General features: G+C 43.4%; 1 protein-coding gene across 1 annotated transcript; it reads right to left on the bottom strand.

Moving 5' to 3' along the window:
• Nucleotides 1-1,205: 1,205 nt before the first annotated feature.
• On the bottom strand, nucleotides 1,206-21,609 carry nr2c2ap (nuclear receptor 2C2-associated protein). The gene is made up of 4 exons (XM_078556087.1): nucleotides 21,544-21,609; nucleotides 13,314-13,404; nucleotides 5,708-5,813; nucleotides 1,206-2,175 (listed from the first exon to the last, which is right to left on the bottom strand). The coding sequence occupies exons 1-4, from the start codon at nucleotides 21,579-21,581 to the stop codon at nucleotides 2,021-2,023; spliced, it is 390 nt and encodes a 129-aa protein (XP_078412213.1). The 5' UTR covers nucleotides 21,582-21,609; the 3' UTR covers nucleotides 1,206-2,020.
• Nucleotides 21,610-22,068: the final 459 nt, after the last annotated feature.

Below are 22,068 nucleotides of genomic sequence, written 5' to 3'. Positions count from 1 at the left end.
CTATATTTTTATTCCAGATTTTATTACATTAATTGAATTTAATTTCCTGCTGTAGTGGGATTTGAGCTCATTTCTCCAGGTCATTATTTCAGGCCTCTGGATTACTAGTCTAACATAACTATAATGATACTGCAACCACGGTCCTAGGATGTTTCAAAGCAGTTCAGAGCCACTGTTGTCTCACGGCAGACGTAGCAGCCAATTTGTGCACAGCAAGATCCCGCCAATGAAATAAAATCTGATCAGTTTTTATTGTTGTTGGTCAAGGGTCCATTACTCCTCCTGTTCTTGGAATACTACCATGAGATTGCTGATGTCCGCCTGAACAAAAAGATGGTGCCTCAATTTAACACCATATCCAAAAGATGGCACCTCCGACAATTCAGCTCTCCCTTGGTTCTGCACCCAAGTGGCAGCCTAGAATATGTTGCTTACATCCTGGAATGGGGCCTGAACCCATTATCTTCTAACTCAGCTGAGTGTGCTACCAACTGAACCAAGAATTGAAGCCTAGATATTGTTCACTGTGTTTTTCAGGATTTAACAGATGTGGCAACACTATGTATGGTGAGAAATCTGAATTGATGAAAACACATAGGTGGTCATGTCTGTGGAAATTACTTCCAAGATGGTCTTATGAGTCTTTTCAACTGGCCTCAGAACCCCTGGGCATGCCTAGGAGCAATTAAGTCTCCAGTTGATCTCTGGGTGTGGCCTAGGAGCAATTAGTCTCTAGCTGACCTCTGAATATGCCTGATAGTAATGAGCCTCTAACTGATCCTAGGATATGTCTCTACAAATATAAGTTAGCTTAAAAGAGATAAGCTCTACTTTACCAATAGAATATATTGTGAGTTAAGTGGTTATAATGAGAACGGTCACTAGATTCAGAGAAGTGCCAGAGAACTGAACTATGAGAGAAAAGGTTATAAACAAATTAACTCTTCAGTCCAAAAGGAGCAATTAAAAATGGACCGTACAAGAGATATGCAAGAAATCCCACTGCCCTTTTCTGTATTGTGGAGAAGCAGCATGGAGTTCTCCAGCCAACATTCCACATCCAATAACAAAACAGAGATTCACATTATCTTAATCTTACTGCTACTTGTGGGACAATGCTGTGCAGGATGCTGCCTCCATACTAATGGTCACTGGATTCCAAAAGCAAATTAATTTCCAAACACATCAGGTATGATAAACTGTGATAAAAATGTGTGCTATTTTATATTTTCAATACCATTAATCCAGCCACTTTTTCTGTATCTTTGTCAAAAAGAAAATTCTTCCCGTCTCACTGATCCAAGGCAAGTTTCAGTCTGAATTAGCGAAAACCAGGCAATGCATCACACTAGAGTTTATACATCACGAGGCACTGATAGTATGACTGGGAATCCCCAACTCCAGCTGCTTTCTATTCTCCAGTAGGCGAGTGTAATCAGATACGTTACAACAATTTTTCACCAAGAACATCAAGGTGATAGACAACAATTCTTCCAAAGAAGTCCGTGCTTTTCTCAAATATGATTTTTAATTTATCAGCAATGGATTCCTCGCGGATGGAGAATCTGTGAGTTGCAGATTAAGGAAGAATACAACTTATATGAGGAAGAATAATTTAGCAAACTTCCTTCCAGTGTCCAGAAATGTAAATGTTCATTCATTAAAAAACAATTCTGGAGCACAGCTGATTGATGTGTGGGTAAAAGCACTATCCAGTGTTTTAAACTCAACCACGCGGCCCACATTCAGACTGAAATAAGGAGGAATTTCTTTACTTAAAGGCTTCTGAATGTTTAGAATTCTTTAGCCCAGAGAGCTGTGGATGCTGAGTCGTTGAGTCTATTCAAGGCTGAAATTGATAGATTTTTGGGTGCTAAGGGAATCAAGAGATATTGGGAAGGCCTGGGAAAGTCAGCTTGAGGTAGAAGATCAGCAATGATCTTACCGAATGTTGGAGAAGGCTTGAGGGACCGTATGGCCTAGTCCAGCTCCAATTTCTTAAGTTCCTCCAGTGGCAGCCCTAGTCCTCACACAAAAGATCATAACACACAAAAATTAACTGTGTTGCTAAATCACTTATTACTGCCTCAAAGTCTCTGAAGGATATCTGTAGGCGATTTGTGTCTTCGGGGTAGAAGTCGGCAATTTTCACCAAATTGGCTTCCTTTCTGCCACCTAAGAGACAAGATATATAAATTCAGTCATGGAGCCAGTTGCAATATGTGTACAACCATGGAAAAATGTAATGCTGTTGAGATTGTGGCATAAACAAAAACCAAGTCTGACACTCGGGTGCAGTCTTGAGGAAGCATTGCACTGTCGGAGGTGCCGTCTTTCAGGTGAGATGTTAAACCGGGCTCCCAGCTGCCTGCTCAGGTGGACGTAAAAAAAGTGATAGTCAGAGAAATCAAGGGCAAGAATCAAACAGGGCCTCAGTGAAAAATAGTGGGAACGGGACAAGTAATGTTAAAAAGTCAAGCCTTAATGCTTTGTGCCTTAACGTGAGGAGCATTCGCAATAAAGTGGATGAATTAACCGCGCAAATAGATGTAAACAGGTATGATATAGTCGGGATTACGGAGACATGGCTGCAGGGTGACCAGGGATGGGAACTGAACATCCAGGGGTATTCAGTATTTAGGAAGGACAGACAAAAAGGAAAAGGTGGTGGAGTTGCATTGCTGGTTAAAGAGGAAATCAATGCAATAGTGAGGAAAGGTATTAGCTCCAACGATGTGGAAACTGTATGGGTAGAGCTGAGAAACACTAAGGGGCAAAAAACGTTAGTGGGGGTTGTATATAGACCCCCAAACTGTAGTGGTGTTGTTGGGAATGGCATTAAACAGGAAATTAGAGACACATGCAATAAAGGAATATTTGTAATTATGGGTGGCTTTAATATGCATATAGATTGGGCAAATCAAATTAGTAATAATACCGTAGAGGAGAAATTCCTGGAGTGTATATGGGATGTTTTTCTGGACCAATATATTGAGGAACCAACGAGAGAACAGGCCATCCTTGACTGGGTATTGTGTAACGAGAAAGGAATAATTGGCAATCTAGTTGTGCGAGTCCCCTTGGGGATGAGCGAGCATAATATGATAGAATCAAGATGGACAGTGATGTAGTTGATTCTGAGACTTGGGTCCTGAATCTTAATAAAGGAAACTACAATGGTATGAGGCGCGAGTTGGCTAAGATGGATTGGGAAACGTTACTTAAAGGGATGATGATGGATAGGCAATGGCAAACATTCAAAGAGCGCATGGGTGAACTGCAACAATTGTTTATTTCTGTCTGGCGCAAAAGTAAAACAGGAAAGGTGGCCAAACCATGGCTTACAAGGGAAATTAGAGATAGTATTAGATGCAAGTAAGAGGCATACAAATTGGCCAGAAAAAACAACAGACCTGAGGATTGGGAACAGTTTAGAATTTAGCAAAGGAGGACCAAGGGATTGATTAAGCAGGGGAAAATAGAGTACGAGAGTAAGTTTGCAGGGAACATAAAAACTGATTGTAAAAGTTTCTATAGGTATGTGAAGAGAAAATGATTGGTGAAGACAAATGTAGGTCCCTTACAGTCAGAAACAGGGGAATTTATAATGGGGAACAAAGAAATGGCTGACCAACTAAATACATATTTTGGTTCTGTCTTCACAAAGGAGGACACTAATAACATACCAGAAATGTTGGGGATCACAGGGTTTAGTGAGAGGGAGGAACTGAAAGAAATCAGTATTAGTAGGGAAATGGTGTTGGGGAAATTGATGGGATTGAAGGCCGATAGATCCCCAGGGCCTGATAATCTACATCCCAGAGTACTTAAGGAAGTGGCCCTAGAAATAGTGGATGCATTGTTGGTCATCTTCCGAGATTCTATAGACTCTGGAACAGTTCCTACAGATTGGAGGGTAGCTAATGTAACCCCACTATTTAGAAAAGGAGGCAGAGAGAAAATAGGGAATTACAGACCAGTCAGCCTGATGTCGGTAGTGGGGAAAATTCTAGAGTCCATTATAAAATATTTAATAGCTGAGCACGTGGAAAACAGTGGCAGAATTGGACAGAGTCAGCATGGATTTATGAAAGGGAAATTTGTCAGTAATGACAAATCTACTGGAATTTTTCGAGGATGTAACTAGTAGAGTTGATGAGGGGGAGACAGTGGATGTAGTTTATTTGGACTTTCAGAAGGCTTTCGACAAAGTCCCACATAAGAGATTGGCGTGTAAAATTAAAGTGCATGGGATTGGGGGTAGTGTATTGAGATGGATAGAAAACTGGTTGGCAGACAGGAAACAAAGAGTAGGAATAAATGGGTCTTTTTCCGAATGGCAGGCAGTGACTAGTTGGGTGCCGCAGGGATCGGTGCTGGGACCCAGTTATTCACAATATATTTTAATGATTTAGATGAGGGAATTAAATGTAATATCTCCAAATTTGCAGATGACACAAAGCTGGGTGGGAGGGTGAGCTGTGGGGAGGATGCAGAGATGCTTCAGTGTGATTTGGACAAGCTGAAGGGCAAATGCATGGCAGATGCAGTATAAAGTGGATAAATGTGAGGTTATCCATTTTGGTAGCAAAAACAGGAAGACAGATTATTATCTAAATGGCTATAAATTGAGAGAGGGGAAGGTGCAATGAGACCTGGGTGTCCTTGTACACCAGTCGCTGAAGGTAAGCATGCAGGTGCAGCAGGCAGTAAAGAAGGCAAATGCTATGTTGGCCTTCATAGCCAGAGGATTCAAGTACAGGAACTTGCTGCAATTGTACAGGGCCTTGATGAGACCACACCTGGAATATTGTGTGCAGTTTTGGTCTCCTTATCTGAGGAAGGGTGTACTTGCTATAGAGGGAGTGCAGTGTAGGTTTACCAGATTGATTCCTGGGATGGCGGGACTGACATATGAGGAACGATTGAGTCGATTAGGATTATATTCGCTGGAGTTCATAAGAATGAGGGGAGATCTCATAGAAACCCATAAAATTCTAACAGGACTAGACAGGGTAGATGCAGGAAGGATGTTCCGGATGGTGGGGGGTCCAGAACCAGTGGTTACAGTCTGAGGATATGGGGTAGATCATTTAGGACTGAGATGAGGAGAAATTTCTTCACCCAGAGAGTGGTGAGCCTGTGGAATTCATTACCACAGAAAGTAGTTGAGGCCAAAACATTGTATGTTTTCAAGAAGGAGTTAGACATAGCTCTTGGGGGCGAAAGGGATCCAAGGGTACGGGGAGAAAGCGGGAGCAGGCTATTGAGCTGGATGATCAGCCATGATCAAAATGAATGGCAGAGCAGGCTCAAAGGGCCGAATGGCCTACTCCTGCTCCTAGTTTCTATGTTTCTATAAAAGATCCCATGGCACTATTTTGAAAAAGAGCAGGGGAGTTCTCCCCGGCGTCCTGGACAATATTTAGCTCTCAATCAACATCACAAAAATCAAATTATCTGCTCATTATCACATTGCTGTTTGTAGGAGTTTGCTGTGTGCAAATTGACTGCTGTGTTTCCTTGGTCTCAGCAACTCTGGGATAGAGAGACAGGTGGACCAAGTAAACTGGTGTTACTGCTCCCACTCTCTGTCCAGGGACTTATGCTGTGATGTGAGGCCGTCAGCTGATGGCAGAATCAGGCCCGGCTGAGATGCTGAACTTCATGAGAGACTGGATATGATTATGGTTCAGCCCGAGTTTACCTTCGAGTCTGCATGTTCTGCCTGTGAATCCACCTTGGAACTGGAGCTGTAATTCAGTCACCTTTACAGTCTGAGGGAACTCGAGCATCACCCATTGGCAGGCGCCCTAAGACATGGCAGGGGTAGGGGGTTGGTGGGGGTAAAACACAGAAAGCATCACTGAAAATAGAGACAAAAAAAACGCACACACACAAATGCACAAGTCTTGATAATAAAAACCAATACTGCAGAGCAGGCCGAGACTGAAAGAGCAAGGTAAACTAATAATTCAGAGCTGGTAGAAAACAAATCAGAAATGCATCAATTAAAGAAAGAAATTCTTACATTTCTATAGTGTCTTTCACGTCCTCAGGACGTCCCAAAGCGCTTCACAGCTAATTAAATATTTTTGAAGTGTTGTAAATATAAGAAAGGTTCACAGCCAATTTGGGTACAACATGCTCTCACAAATAGCAATGTAACAATCACCAGCTAATTGGCTTTTAGTTATATTTATTGAGTGATAGATGCTGGAAAGAACACTACTCTTCCAACATTAGAACCATAGAAAAGCTACGGCGCAGAAAGAGGCCATTCAGCCCATCGTTCACTAGCCAACAAAAGAGAAAAAAGAACAAAGTCGCTCATTTTTAATCCCACTTTCCAGCACCTGGTCCAAGGCCTTGCAGGTTACAGGCATTTCAGATACCTTTTAAATGAGTTGAGCGTTTCAGCCTCATCCACCAATTTAGGCAATGAAGTCCAGAGGCCTGGGTGAAAAAGATTTTCCTCATGTCCCCTCTAATCCTTCTACCAATCACCTTAAATCTATAACAAAAACAGAATTACCTGGAAAAACTCAGCAGGTCTGGCAGCATCGGCGGAGAAGAAAAGAGTTGACGTTTCGAGTCCTCATGACCCTTCAACAGAACTGAGTAATATTAGGAGAGGGGTGAAATATAAGCTGGTTTAAGGTTGGGGGGGGGGGTGGTTGTAGGGACAAGCAAGCAGTGATAGGAGCAGATAATCAAAAGATGTCACAGACAAAGGAACAAAGCGGTGTTGAAGGTGGTGATATTATCCAAGAGAATGTGCTAATTAAGAATGGATGGCAGGACACTCAAGGTACAGCTCTAGTGGGGGTGGGGTGGAAAGACTGACAGGGCATTACAGGTATAGATTTAAAAATAATGGAAATAAGTGGGAAAAGAAAAGAAAACCTTAAATCTATGCCCCCTGGTAATTGACCCCTCAGGTAGGGAAAACAGGTCTTTCATGGCTGCCCTATCCAGGCCCCTCATAATTTTGTACACCTCAATTAGGTCACCCCTCAGCCTCCTCTGTTCTAAGGAAAACAACCCTAGCCTATCCAATCTTTCCTCATAGCTGCAATTTTTCAGCCCTTTTTTGTAAATCTCCTCTGTACTCTCTCCAGAGCAATTATGTCCTTCCTGTAATGTGGTGACCAGAACTGTACACAAAATTCCAGCTGTGGCCTAACCAGTGTTTTATACAGTTCCAGCATTACAGCCCTGCTTTTGTATTCTATACCTCGACCAATAAAGGAAAGCATTCCATATGCTTTCTTTACTGCCTTATCCACCTTTCCTGCTACTTTCAGGGACCTGTGGAGATGCACTGCAAAGTCTCCCACTTCCTCAACCTCTCTCAATATTCTCCTGTTTACTGAGTATTCCATTGCTTTGTTTGCCCTCCCCAAATGCATTACCTCACACTTCTCCAGATTGAATTCCATTTGCCACTTTTTCACCCACTCAACCAAACCATTGATATAATTCTGGAGACAACAGTTATCCTCTTCACTATCAACTACACGGCCAATTTTTGTGTCACCTGCACAATTTCCCAATCATGCCTCCCACATTAAGGGCCAAATCATTAATATTTACAACATACAACAAGGGCCCCAACACTGAGCCCTGTGGAACGCCACTGGAAACTGCTTTCCATTCGCAAAAACATCCATCGACCATTACCCTTTGTTTTCTGCTGCTGAACCAATTCTGGATCCAACCTGCCACCTTCCCCTGTATCCCATGGGATCTCACTTTTCTGATCAGTCTGCCATGTGGGACCTTGTCAAATGCCTTACTGAAATCCATATGGACAACATCCACTGCACTACCCTCATCAATCCTCCTTGTTATTTCCTCAAAAAAATTGTATTAAGTTAGCAAGACACAATCTCCCCCTAACAAAACCATGCTGGCTATCCCTGATCAACCCGTGCCTTTCTAACTAACTTTATCCTGTCTCTCAGAATTGACTGCAGTAGTTTTCCCATCACTGAAGTCAGACTGACTGGCCTATAATTTTCTGGCCTATCCTTTGCACCCTTTTTAAATATTGGTACAATGGTTGCAGACCTCCAATCCTCTGGCACCTCGCCTGTATCCAGTGAGGTTTGGAAAATGATTCTCAGAGCATTTGTTATTTACTCTCTGGCTTCCTTTAACAACCGGGCATACAATCCATCCAGCCCTGGTGATTTATCCATCTTCAAAGATGTCAGTCCTTCCAGTATTTCCTCTCCCATTATGCTTATTGTATCTAATATTTCACACTCCTCCTCCTTAACTAGAATGTCTGCATCATCCCTCTCCATAGTGGAGACAGAGATAAAGTACTCATTGAGAACCCTGCCCACATCTTCAGCATCAATGCACAAGTTATGATGTACATCTTTAATAGGCCCTACCCTTTCCTTAGTTATTCTTCTTGCTCTTAATGTGTTGGCAAAACATCTTTAGGTTTTCTTTGATTTTTATCTGCCAATATTTTATCGTATCCTCTCTTTGCTTTCCTAGTTTTCTTTTTTTACTTCACCCCTGTACTTTCTATACTCCTCTAGGCTTTCTACAGTATTAAACATTTTGTAACTATCATAAGCTTTCTTTTTTTTGCTTTATCGCACCCTGTGTGCTTCTGGATAATCAGAGAACTCTAAATTTGGCAGTGCCACCCTTTTCCTTTGTGGGGGCATGTATACACTGTGACCCGTAGAATCTCGCTTTTAAATACCTCCCACTGATTTGATACAGTTTTCCCTTCTAGTATTTGTATCCAGTTCACTTTCGCCAGTTCACCTGTCAGCTTTGTAAAATTCGTCTTCCTCCAATTTAGAACTTTTACTCCTGTTCTATCTTTGTCTCTTTCCATAATGATGCTAAATGTAACTGTATTATGGTCACTATGTCCAAAATGATCCCCCCACTGCTACTTCATCCGCTTGCCCAGCTTCATTTCCCAAGACTAAATCTAGAGTTGGGCTTGTTACGTGCTGGCTGAAAAAGTTCTTCTTAATGCAGTTCAAGAATTTTGTGCCCTCTGTGTCCTTCACACTGTTTGTATCCCAGTTGATATTAGGGTAGTTGAAGTCTCCAACTATTACTGCCTTATTGTTTTTGCGCTCAGAAATTTGCCTACATATTTGCTCTTCTAACTCCCTTCCACTATTTGGAGCTCAACCCATATGGCCTCATTTGATGCTTCACTTAGTATATCATCCCTCCTCACAGCTGTAATAACCAATAATGCTATACCCCACCTTTTTTATCCCCCTCCCTATCCTGTCTGAAAACTCTATATCCAGGGATGTTGAGCTGCCATTTTTGCCCCTCCTTAAACCAAGTTTCTGTGATAACGATGATATCATGTTGCCATGTGTCTATCTGTGCCCTCAGCTCATCGGCTTTATTTGCTATACTCCTTGCATTTAGATATTCACTTTTTAACACTGCCTAATTTCTGTGCTGTACATTTTTTAACCTATGCTTCCTTTGTCTTTCAGGGTCACTCACTAATTCTCCATCTCCGTACGCTGCTCTCAATTTGCCCTCAGGTACCCAGCCCTTGGCCAATCTAGTTTAAACCCCACTCTCCCAAACCAACAGCACTAGCAAATCTCTCCGTGAGCATATTCATCCCAGTCCTGTTCAGGTGTAGACTGTCCGGCTTGTACAGGTCCCACCTTCCCCAGAACTGGTCTCAATGCCAGAAATCTGATACCCTCCCTCCTACACCAGCTTTCCAGCAATGTGTTCAATTGCTCAATTCTCCTATTCTTATGTTCACAAGCATGTGAGGCTGGGAGTAATCTTGAGATTACTGCTTTTTAATCTCTTTCCTAGCTCCCTAAAATCTGCTTTCAGGGCCGCATCCCCTTTCCTACCTAAGTCATTGGTACCAACATGGATCATGACCTTTGGCTGATCACGCTCCCCCAGAAAAATATCCTGCAGCCACTCCGTGACATTCTTGACCCTGGCACCAGGGGGGCAACACACCATCCTGGAATCACATCTAAGGACACAGAAACACCCGTCTGTTCCATAAACTAATGAATCCCCTTTCACTTCTGCTTGCCCCTTTTCTTCCTCCCCTCCTGTACAGCAGAGCCGTCGGTGGTGCCGACTTGGCTCTGAGTGCACTCCTCCGAGGAAACAACACCCTTACCAGTATCCAAAACAGCCTCGCAGATGCACCACAGTAACTCCAGCCATTGCTCGAGCTCCGAAACCCGGAGCTCTAGGTTCTGCAGCTGGTGCCACTTCCTGCACATGTGGTCGCTTAGGACTGCAGTAGCATCCAGGGCTTCCCACATACGACAGGGCACATTTTCCACACGACCGAGCTGTCCTGCCATGGCATCAATTTATCTTCCTTATGTTAACTTTACTTTACTTTGGTTTACTTGCACTACTTTATTTTACCTGGCTTTGACTTAATTTTACTTCCTTATTGCTTGTGTTTCTTACTGAAATGTAAGTCACTCCTTTTTTAAAAAGAATGTGTTTTCTAATTTTCAGCTACACAAAGACCTAATTGCAGTTTCTCGCCAACCAATGAATTTTTGTTTCTCCTGTGATGTCGCTCTTGGATGTTTTCAAAACTCAGCCCTCGTGCAGCTTTTCAAATCCTGGTCTCCTGCAGGCTGAGAAAGATAGGTAAAGAAAAAGAAATGAGCAGCTCCCTCCCCTTCTCACCAAACTCGCAGTACTTCCACTCTGTGCCAGTGCACTCCGTGACAGGGCACCTAATTATTAATTAATAATTTATATATTTGAGGTTCAGATGAATCTGGCAGTTACAGAACCATATTAGGCCAGTTACTTAATTTGCTGATCTCACTTGCTCTCCAGCAGAGGGTTTCAATTGCTTGACTAGCTCTGCCCAAGCCTCTAAGAAACTTAAAACTTAAAACCAGTACACTTAAGTAAAATGCTAAATTGCAAGCAAGCAGTACTAGATTTTACACCAAACTCACAGTAATTTCATGGGATTTTTTACACCCACCTGAGAGGGCAGATGGGTTCTCAGCTTAACATCTCTTCCAAAAGCTGACACCTCCAACAGTGCAGCATGCCCTCGGTGCCACAGACTAGATTTTTGTGCTCAAGCCTCTGGAGTGGGACTTGAATCCATGACCTCCTGACTGAGAGTGTGACCCACTGAACCAAGACTGGAGCTAGATGTAATGAATCTTTAAAATGAAGCAAAGTAAGATACCGTTGGGGAGTGATGCTTGCAATAAGGGGAGGCAGTGTCATAGTGGTATTGTCATTGACTAGTATTCCAGAGACCCAGGGTAATGCCCTGGGGACCCAGGTTCAAATCCCACCATGGTAGATGGTGAAATATGAATCAATAAAAATCTGAAATCCAATGTCTGATGATGACCATTAAGCCATTGCTGATTGTTGTAAAACCCATTTGGTTCAGTAATGCCCCTTTAGGGGAAGAAATCTGCCATCCTTACCTGGTCTGGCCTACAGGTGACTCCAGGCCAGGTAAGGGTAGCTCTTGCGGTTGACTCTTAAATGCCCTCTGAACAAAGGCAAATAAAAAAAATTGGGCCTCAAAACAGGATGTTGATGCAGCGAGAATTCAGAGGGAGAGGTAGGAAGTATACTTTTCCTAAGTTGAGCATATATTGTGTTTCTTCACTGCCGCTGGGACAAAATTTTGGAATTCCATACCTTTCACCACACGGACTGCACCGGCTCACCACCTTCTCTGGACAAGGACTGGCAATAAATGCTTCCATTCCCATGAATGAATAAATTTTAAAATGTCTTGTTTTAAGAATGTCCTGTTAAATAAAAGGGTCTGTGAGTTATTGAGTTTAGCTCAGTCTGCCATCTCTTATTGTAGGAGTGTCCAGAATTTTGTCTTCATAGGTTGTTCAGGTATGTACCACACATCAGGTCGCAGACTAATAATCTTCATTAATTTGCAAACATCTCAAATTGCTGATCTAAACAGATTTTAGGTGTTTGGATTAGGATTTGAAACTTAGTGGGAGAACAGCTACAAGCTCTTTCTAAACCTCCAGGCTAATTAAATTCAAAACAGAACAGACCACAGAGAAACTGGAAACAACTGATTTGTGTGGGCTGCCAAACATGAGCGCCAGTTTGGGCAGGTGTATGAAACTTTGAGAAAGCATAACAATTTGGTCAACAAACTTCAAAAATTTCTGTTCCACTCTTTATTTATCCTTCAATTTTAAATTCTGAGGAAAGTGGACACATTAAACTGCCTTTTCTTTTTCAGTGTCTGCCTGACTTGTTCTGCATTTTCTGTTATATGACTGACAACATGATTTGTGTCCTTTCAGTTAAGATCCGAAGTGGGTCAAAGCTCGGCTGCTCTCCTGCGCCTCTTGGTGGTTGCCACAGAAGCTGCAGTGATGATGTTTCGGAATAGAATCACAGAGCAGAGAAGGCAGCAGGTCGGCTATCATGGTTGGGCTGGCACTTTGAAAGAATTACCAGTTAGTCCCACTGGCCTACAATCTTATATCCTTTTCAAAAACATTTATCCGAATGTCACTATTGAAACTGTTTCCACGACTTTTTCTGACAGTGCATCCCAGATCACAACAACTCGCTGTGTAAAAAAGAAATTCTCATCATCTCAGCTCAGGTTCTTATGCTAATTATCTTGAATTTTTGAGTCCTCTGTATACTGGCCCCCTTGACACTGAAAATAGTTCCTCCTTATTTAACTCTTTCACATCTCCCCTCATTCTCTGTACTACGGAAATGTGTTATCAGGGTAAACCAGACCAGTTAGCAGTGGTACCTCCAAGCCACACTTGGTGACGGACATCAAAGTCTCCATCCAGAGTACATTCTGTGCCTTTTCCATCATCAGTGCTTCTTCCAAGTGGTGTTCAACGTGATACTGGGGCTGCCACCTTTCAAAAGAGACGTGAAACCGTCTGACCTCTCAGGTGAGCATAAAAGACCCCATAACACTATCTGAAGAAGAGCAGGGGAGTTCTCCCCGGTGTTCTGACCAATATTTATCCCACAATCAACATAACGAAACAGGTAATCTGATCATTATCACAAATCTGATCATTATCACAATGCTGTTTGTGGGAATTTGCTGTGCGCAAATTGGCTGCTGTGTTTCCTACATTACAATAGTGACAACACAAAGTTCTTAACTGGCTGTAAACTGTTTGGGACATCCTTAGTTCGTGAGCAACACTACAGAAATGCAAATTTAAAAAAAAATTAAGTTAACTAACATAGCAAGCCAATGTAAAACAGTTCCCTGGGATTCCAGCTCTTCCCAATCCATCCCCAATTATTACCTGATCTGAGTTCCAGCAGGTCTCCTCATTACGGTCAAACAAGAACTTCTTTCCAAATTGCTTCACATCACGGTTAAGGACAGAACTCACCCTGTGGACAAAGAATAGAACGCAGGCTTGATAACATGGTCAGAAATGATAAAGAAAGACTTGCATTTATATTGCAACTTTCACAACCTCAGGACACCCCAAAGCCACCAATACTTCTGAAGTGCAGTCACCGTTGCAACGCAGAGAATGCCAATTTGTGAAAGCAAGTTCCCACAACCAACAATGTGATAATGACCAGGTAATCTGTTTTTGGGATCTTAGTTGAAGGCTGAATATTGGCCAGGGGAGAACACCACTGGTTTTTCTTCAAAACAGTGCCTTGGGATCTTTTATATCCGCCTGAGAAGGCAGTCAGGGATTTAGTTTAACATTTCAACCAAAGGATGGCACCTCTGACAGTGCAGCACTCCCTCACATTACAAAGGAAAGCCTCCTCCCACCTCTGGCCTGGTTTTTTGAAGTTAAGCTGAGTCTCCCATCTCTGATCAAAGTGCTGTATTAAATTCACTGGATAAATAAAAGCACCTCATTAGCCACAGCACCTCCACATGGAGCTGCCACTGGTCCAAAACTGGATATTTTGACAGAATTGCCAGAACCTGCCAATCACACACTGCATCATGATTATGTGTCAAGGTTAAATCTGTCTCCCATCAATCACCAAGAACAAGGGGAGAGATTTACGTAGAGGGCCTTAGCAGTATGAAATTCTTTACCTCAGGGACTGATTGAGGTAGAAAGTGTTGCACTTTTTAAAGGCAAATCTAATAAATATTTGAAACAGAGGGAGATGCAGGGCAGTGGGATTAGTGTTGCCCAGGGAAAAGCTGGCACTGACACAATGGGCCGAATGGCTTCCCTCTGTGTCGTACAAGTCTATGGTTATGTGTGATGGTGACAAGATGCCACACAGGTGGTAATAAAATAAATTGCTATTTAAAAAGAAAAGAGCTTTACTGATCCGGGTTACATTCCTTACTTTCTACCAACCTCAAAGGTGTGGAATTTTGAATTTTTCCCCTGGTACCTCGATGAAGTGGCATAATTCAGGGGCATTATTTGGGGGGGCAGTAGCACAGTGGTAATGTTACAGGACTAGTAAAGCAGAGGTCTGGGCTATAGTACTTGGGGGACCTGAGTTCAAATCCCATTATGGCAGCTGGCACATTTAAATTCAATTCATTAGTAAATTTGGATTAAAAAAGCTGGTTTCGCTAATCGTGATCATGAAACTACTGTATTGTTGTAAAAACCCATCTGATTCACTAACGGCCTTCAGGGCAGGAAACCTGCCGTCCTTACCTGGTCTGGCCTGCACATGACCCACAGCAATGTGGTTGACTCTTAAACTGCCCTCTGAAATGGTCTAGCAAGCCACTCAGTTGTATGACACTGCTACAGAGAAGTTAGCATTGCGGCTGTACCTATAACCACATGGACTGCGGAGGTTCAAGAAGGTGGCTTACCACCACCACCTGGGATAGATACTAAATGCTGGCCTTGCTAGCGACGCCCTCATCCCGTGGATGAATTAAAAAAATAATGAGTGCAGCGATACTGAGCAGGTTATCCCGCTGCCCTGCACCAATGCTCAAAGAGGTCATTTCCACAGCAGGGATGACGGGATGATGACAAGGAGTAGGGACTCCAAGCAGCTTCTCTCTCTAATCCAGAGATGTAAAGGGTATTTGTTTAGCCTTCAGCACAACCACAAAGCTGAGACAGACTAACTCACCAGGGCCAGGGGATGGAGCTTGGTGAGTGGGGTGGGGTGGGGGTGGTGTGTGGATGGAGAGGGGGGCTTCCTGCTCCTTGGGGCTCGGTATCACACTGGGTGGAGTACTTATAAACTGAGCCAGATAGACAAAATGTTCCCAGCAAAGGATTAAATTTGTATTATTTGAAATAATAAAATGGGGCAGATATCTAATACATACTCTGTATGACCATCAGCAGAAATTTGGTATACCATAGTCCCTTAGAGGCAGAGAGGGGAAATTATCATGGGGAATGAAGAGATGTTGAACAAATATTTTGTGTCTGTCCCTCCTTTCCCCAAACAGTCAGAGAGAAATAGAAGAGCAGATATGTAGGCAAATTTCAGAGAAGTGTAAAAATAATAGGTTAGTAATAGTGGGGGATTTCAACTTCCCCAACATTAACTGGGTTAGTCATAGTGTGATAGGTTTAGAGGGAGCAGAATTCTTAAAATGCATCCAGGAGAGCTTTTTAAGCCAGTACGTAGAAGGTCCTACAAGAGAGGGGGTGGTCCTGGACTTAATTTTAGGGAATGAAGCTGGGCGAGTGGTAGAGGTATCAGTGGGGGAGCATTTTGCAGATAGCGATCATAACTCCGTTAGATTCAAGGTTGTTATGGAAAAGGACAAGGATGGGCCAGAAATCAGAGTTCTAAATTGGGGGAAGGCTGATTTTAATAAGATCAGATATGATTTGGCCAGAATGGACTGGGAGCAGCTACTTCTAGGTAAATCTGCGTCAAGAGCATTGGGACTCATTCAAGAAGGAAATAGGGAAAGTACAGGGCTAATATACAGGCAAAGGGTGGGACCAACAAATACAGGAAACCCTGGATGTCGAGGGATATAGAGGATTGGATAAAGAGAAAAAGGGAGGCTGATGGCAGATACCGAGGGCTCAAAACAGCAAAAGCCCTAGAGGATTATAGAACGTGTAGGAGGGATCTTAAAAAGGAAATTAGGAGAGCAAAAAGGGGGCATGGAAAATCATTCGCAGGTAAAATAAGGGAAAATCCAAAGTTATTTTACAAGTACATTAAGAGTTAGAGGATAATTAGGGAAAGAGTAGGGCCCATTAAGGACCATAGTGGTAATTTGTGTGCGGAGCCGGAAGACTAGGGTTCTAAATGAATACTTTGTGTCGGTGTTCACAAGTGAGAGGGACAAGGTGGGTATGGAAATCAGGCAGAAGGACTGTGATATAATTAAAGAAATTAGCATAGAAAGGGAGGAGGTTCTAAGTGGCCTGGCAGGCTTAAAAGTAGATAAATCTCCTGGCCTGGATGAAATGTATCCCAGGCTGTTGAGTGAGACAAGGGAGGAGATAGCAGGGGCGCTGGCAATAATTTTCAATACCTCTCTGGCCACAGGAGAGGTTCCAGAGGACTGGAGGACAGCCAATGTGGTACCGCTATTCAAGAAGGGAAGAAGGGTTAAACCAGGCAACTACAGGCGAGTCAGTCTAACCTCAGTGGTGGGGAAACTATTGGAAGCAATTCTGAGGGACAGAATTAATCTACGCTTGGAGAGGCAGGGATTAATCAAGGACGGTCAGTATTATTTTGTTAAGGAGAGGTCATGTCTGACCAATTTGATTGAATCTTTCGAAGAGGTGACCAGGTGTGTAGATGAGGGCAATGCATTTGACATAGTCTACTTGGACTTCAGCAAGGCTTTTGATAAGGTCCCGCATGGGGGACTGATAATGAAAATATGAGCACATGGGATCCAAGGTAATTTTGCAAATTGGATCCAGAATTGGCTGAGAGGCAGGAAGCAGAGGGTGATGGTCGAGGGGTGTTTTTGCGACTGGATGCCTGTGTCCAGTGGGGTTCCAAGTTGGGTCACTTGTTGTTTGTGGTATATATAAACGATTTAGACTTGAATGTAGAAGGGTTGATCAGTAAGTTCGCGGATGACACGAAAATTGATGGGGTGGTAAGTAGTGAGGAGGATAGCCTGAGGATATAGATGGGCTGATCAGTGGCAAATGGAATTTAATCTGGATAAGTGTGAGGTGATGCACTTGGGCAGGACAAACAAGGCATGGGAATACACGGTGAATAGTGAGACCCTGGAAGTACTGAGGATCAGAGGGACCTTGGTGTCCATTGGTCCCTTAAGGTAACGGGACAGGCAGGTAAGGTGGTTAAGAAGGCATATGGGATACTTGCCTTTATTAGCCGAGGCATAGAATATAAGAGCAGGGAGGTTATGCTGGAACTGTATAAAACGCTGGTTAGGCCACTGCTAGAGTATTGCGTACAGTTCTGGAATCCGCATTATAGGAAGGATGTGATTGTACTAGAGAGAGTGCAGAAGAGGTTTACCAGGATGTTGCCTGGGCTGGAGAGTTTTAGTTATGAGGAGAGATTGGATAGACTGGGGTTATTTTCCCTGGAGCAGAGGAGATTGAGTGGGGGACATGATTGAGGTGTATAAAATTATAAGGGGCATAGATAGGGTAGACAGGAAGGAACTTTTCCCCTTGGTGGAGGGATCAATAACCAGGGGGCATAGATTTAAGGTAAGGGGCAGGAGGTTTAGAGGGGATGTGAGGAAGAATTTTTTCACCCAGAGGGTGGTGGGAATCTGGAGCTCACTGCCTGAAAGGGTGGTAGAGGCAGAAACCTTCATAACATTTAAGAAATATTTGGATGTGCACTTGCAATGCCATGGCATACAAGGCTATGGGCCTAGTGCTGGAAAATGGGATTAGAATAGTTAGATACTTGTTTGACCAGCACAGACTCGATGGGCCAAAGGGCCTTTTTCTGTGTTATAGACCTCTATGAGTCTCAGCAGAGGATTCAAATAACACACCAGAAACAGAAGGTAACCAAGGGGCTAATACGAGTGAGGAGCTTAAAGTAATTAATAACAGCAGAAATAAAGTAGAGAAACTTGAGAGACTAAAAGCCCAGGATCTGATGGCTTATATCCTAGACTTCTAAAAGAGGTAGCTGAAGGGATAGTGGATGCACTGGTTACAATTTCCCAATATTCCCTAGATTCTGGAATGCTCCCAGCAGATCGGAAGTTAGTAAATGTAACCGCTATTCAGGGCAGGAGAGAAACAACAAAGAGGGCACGACAGACCAATTACCCTGACATCAGTTGTCAGAAAGTGCTGGTAGCTATTATTAAGGAAGTCTTAACAATGCACTCAGAAAGTCATAGTATGATCAGACAGAGTCAATGTGGTTTTACGAAAGGGAAATCGTGTTTGACTAATTTATGAGTTTTTTGAGTAATCAACTAGTACGGTAAATAAAAGGGAACTAGATGTAGTATACTTAGATTTCCAAAAAGATTTAAACGAGGTGCCACACAAAAGGTTAATAAGCAAGAAAATGGCTCATAGAGTTGGGGGTGATCTATTAGCATGGATGCAGGTTAACAGGCAGGAAGCAGAAGTTAGGGATAAATGGGGAATTTTCAGTTGGCAAGCTGTGACTAGTGGAGTGCTGCAGGGACCTCAGCAATTTACAATCTATATTAACGATTACATGAAAAAGACTCATTCAGAGACCTAGTGCAGGCATGATGGGCTGAACAGCCTCCTTCTGCACCGTAACAATTCTGTGACTGAGAGTAATGTAACCAAGTCTTTTTTATCCTTTCATGGAATGTGGGTGTTGCTGGCTAGGTCTGCATTTGTTGCCCATCCCTAGTCATCCGAAGGAAGTACAAAGTGAAGCGGGAATGTAAATTGTGAGGAGGACCCAAAGAGGCTGCAGAGAAATATAGACAGGTTGTGTGTAGGCTATAAAGTGGTAGATGGAGTATGATATGGAGCAGTGTGAAGTTATTCTCTCTGGTAAAAATAGAAAAGCAGAATATTTTTAAAAAGATGTGAAACTTTTAAATGTTCGGAAAGACTGAGGTGTACTTGTATAAGGAACATGGAAAGTTAGAATGCAGATACAGCAAGCAATTGCGAAGGCAAATGGCATGTTGGCCTTTATTGCAAGGGACCTGGAGTACAAAAATAAACAAGTCTTGCTACAATGATACAGGGCTTTGGTGAGACCACATCTGGAGAACTGTGTGCAGTTTTGGCCTGCACATTGAAGGAAGGATATACTTGCCTTGGAGGCAGTACAGTGAAGAATCATTAAATTAGTTCCTGGGATGAGAGGATTGTCCATCAAACCTATACTCTCTGGAATTTAGAAGAATTAGAGGTGAGCTCATTGAAAGGTGCAAGATTCTGAAGGTTGTCAGGTTGTCAACACAGATAAGTTGCTTCCCCTAGCTGGGGAATCTAGAACATGGGGGGCCAGCCTCAGAATAAAGGGTTGATTATTCTCTACTGAGATGAGGAGCAATTTCTTCATTCAAAGGCCGTGAATATTTGGAATTCCCTACCCCAGACACCTGTGGATGCTTTGTCATTGGATGTATTTACACATGAGATAGGCAGATTTCTGGTCTCTCAGGAATCAAGGAATATGGGGAGTGGGTGGGTAAGTGGAGTTGAAACTGAACTCCAGGCACGATCGTATCGAATGGTGGTGCAGATTCGAAAGGCGATATGGGCTACTCCTACTCCGTATGTTCTTAAATTTGAAGTCGCTGTAACCCCGGCATCGTCCATGGTGAGCAAATCATCCCTGTTCATAGCATTCACATTGATCCATAGCAACAACATGGACGCTCCCCATAGCAACCACATTGACCCTAAGCAACATCCCAGACCCTCTCTATATTAACCACATTTAGCCATAGCAACCCATATCCTCTCTATAGTAGCCTTGATGACCCACAGCAACAACCCAGGCTCTCTTTATAGTAACCATATTTATCCATAGCAACAACCCAGACCCTCTCTGTAGTAACCACATTGACCCATAGCAACAACCCAGACCCTCTCTGTAGTAACCACATTGACCCATCGCAACAACATAGACCCTCCCCAAAGCAACATCCCAGACCCTCTCTATAGTAACCACATTTACCCATAGCACACCCAGGCCCTCTCTGTAGTAACCACATTGACCCATAGCAACAACCCAGGCGCTCTCCATAGTAACCACATTGACCCATAGCAACAACCCAGACCCTCTCTATAGTAACCACATTGACCCATAGCAACAACCCAGACCCTCTCTATAGTAACCACATTGACCCATAATAACAACCCAGACCCTTTCTATAGTAACCACATTGACCCATAGCAACAACCCAGACCCTTTCTATAGTAACCACATTGACCCATTGCAACAACCCAGACCCTCTCTATAGTAACCACATTGACCATAGCAACAACCCAGACCCTCTATAGTAACCACATTGACCCATAGCAACAACCCAGACCCTCTCTATAGTAACCACATTGACCCATAGCAACAACACAGACCCTCTCTATAGTAACCACATTTACCCATAGCAACAACCCAGACCCTTTCTATAGTAACCACATTGACCCATAGCAACAACCCAGGCGCTCTCTATAGTAACCACACTGACCCATAGCAACAACCCAGACCCTCTCTATAGTAACCACATTGACCCATAGCAACAACCCAGACCCTCTCTATAGTAACCACATTGACCCATAGCAACAACCCAGGCGCTCTCCATAGTAACCACACTGACCCATAGTAACAACCCAGACCCTTTCTATAGTAACCACATTGACCCATAGCAACAACCCAGACCCTTTCTATAGTAACCACATTGACCCATTGCAACAACCCAGACCCTCTCTATAGTAACCACATTGACCCATAGCAACAACCCAGACCCTCTATAGTAACCACATTGACCCATAGCAACAACCCAGACCCTCTATAGTAACCACATTTACCCATAGCAACAACCCAGACCCTCTCTATAGTAACCACATTGACCCATAGCAACAACCCAGACCCTTTCTATAGTAACCACACTGACCCATAGCAACAACCCAGACCCCCTCTATAGTAACCACATTGACCCATAGCAACAACCCAGGCGCTCTCTATAGTAACCACACTGACCCATAGCAACAACCCAGACCCTCTATAGTAACCACATTGACCCATAGCAACAACCCAGACCCTCTATAGTAACCACATTGACCCATAGCAACAACCCAGACCCTCTATAGTAACCACACTGACCCATAGCAACAACCCAGGCGCTCTCCATAGTAACCACATTGACCCATAGCAACAACCCAGACCCTCTATAGTAACCACACTGACCCATAGCAACAACAAAGACCCTCTATAGTAACCACATTGACCCATAGCAACCACATGGACCCCTAGCCCTTGGCAATCACAGGAAACCTTCCCCAAAACAACCGCCGGTTCCCCTCCCTCCCTCCCTCCCTCCCCAGGGCTGGGCTCAGATCCCCCTGCGCTCGGGGTTATCGCTCCCCGGGCCCGGGGTCTCCATTCTCCCTGAATCTCCCCTTGTTCCCCCGCCCTGACCTGCATCCCGTCTCCTCACACACCAGCGACTCCGCCATCTTGCCGTAAAGCGGACCCGCCCGCCGACCATTCACAACGGTGCTGGCAGCCGTTCCACGACACCTCGGGCAAGCGCCGTAAAGCGGGTTGAGGCTTGACCTGGTGATCTTGTCAATCACACAGGGTGCAAACTGCACAGCAAAAACCCTGGCATTATCCATATTGTACTAATATACTATAGACAGGAGCAGGTTCTAAATTAACTAAATATGTTTATAATAGAAATGTATATGCTTTGAACCTTTAATACCAATAATAATTTGTTAGAAATAGAATTCTTTATTAATAGGATTTCTGGGCTGCAGTTGAAGAGAGCAAAGTAAAGATATTTTATCCAAGGATCAAGGGACTTATATTTAAAGAGTGGCTTAATGCTGCCTCACAACATACTGAGGCACCTCACATCCAATGAATTAAATTAGTCACCGTTGTTATGGAGATGAATACATCAGCCAATTTGTCCACAGCAAGGTTCCACAAAGCACT

Source organism: Cetorhinus maximus, chromosome 13 (genome assembly GCF_964194155.1).
Source record: "Cetorhinus maximus chromosome 13, sCetMax3.hap1.1, whole genome shotgun sequence".
Classification (NCBI taxonomy): domain Eukaryota; kingdom Metazoa; phylum Chordata; class Chondrichthyes; order Lamniformes; family Cetorhinidae; genus Cetorhinus; species Cetorhinus maximus.
Note: the sequence above shows the minus strand (reverse complement) of the source record. Positions and strands in the feature narration are given on the sequence as shown.

Excerpts from the sequence above, each read along its gene's own strand:
- nr2c2ap (XM_078556087.1), bottom strand. The coding sequence starts at position 21,581 with ATGGCGGAGTCGCTGGTGTGTGAGGAGACGGGATGCAG. Across the intron at positions 13,405-21,543 it reads TGTGAGGAGACGGGATGCAG|GGTGAGTTCTGTCCTTAACC; the intron begins GTCAGGGCGGGG and ends CTTTGTCCACAG. Across the intron at positions 5,814-13,313 it reads CCTGCTGGAACTCAGATCAG|GGCGCCTGCCAATGGGTGAT; the intron begins GTAATAATTGGG and ends GCCATGTCTTAG.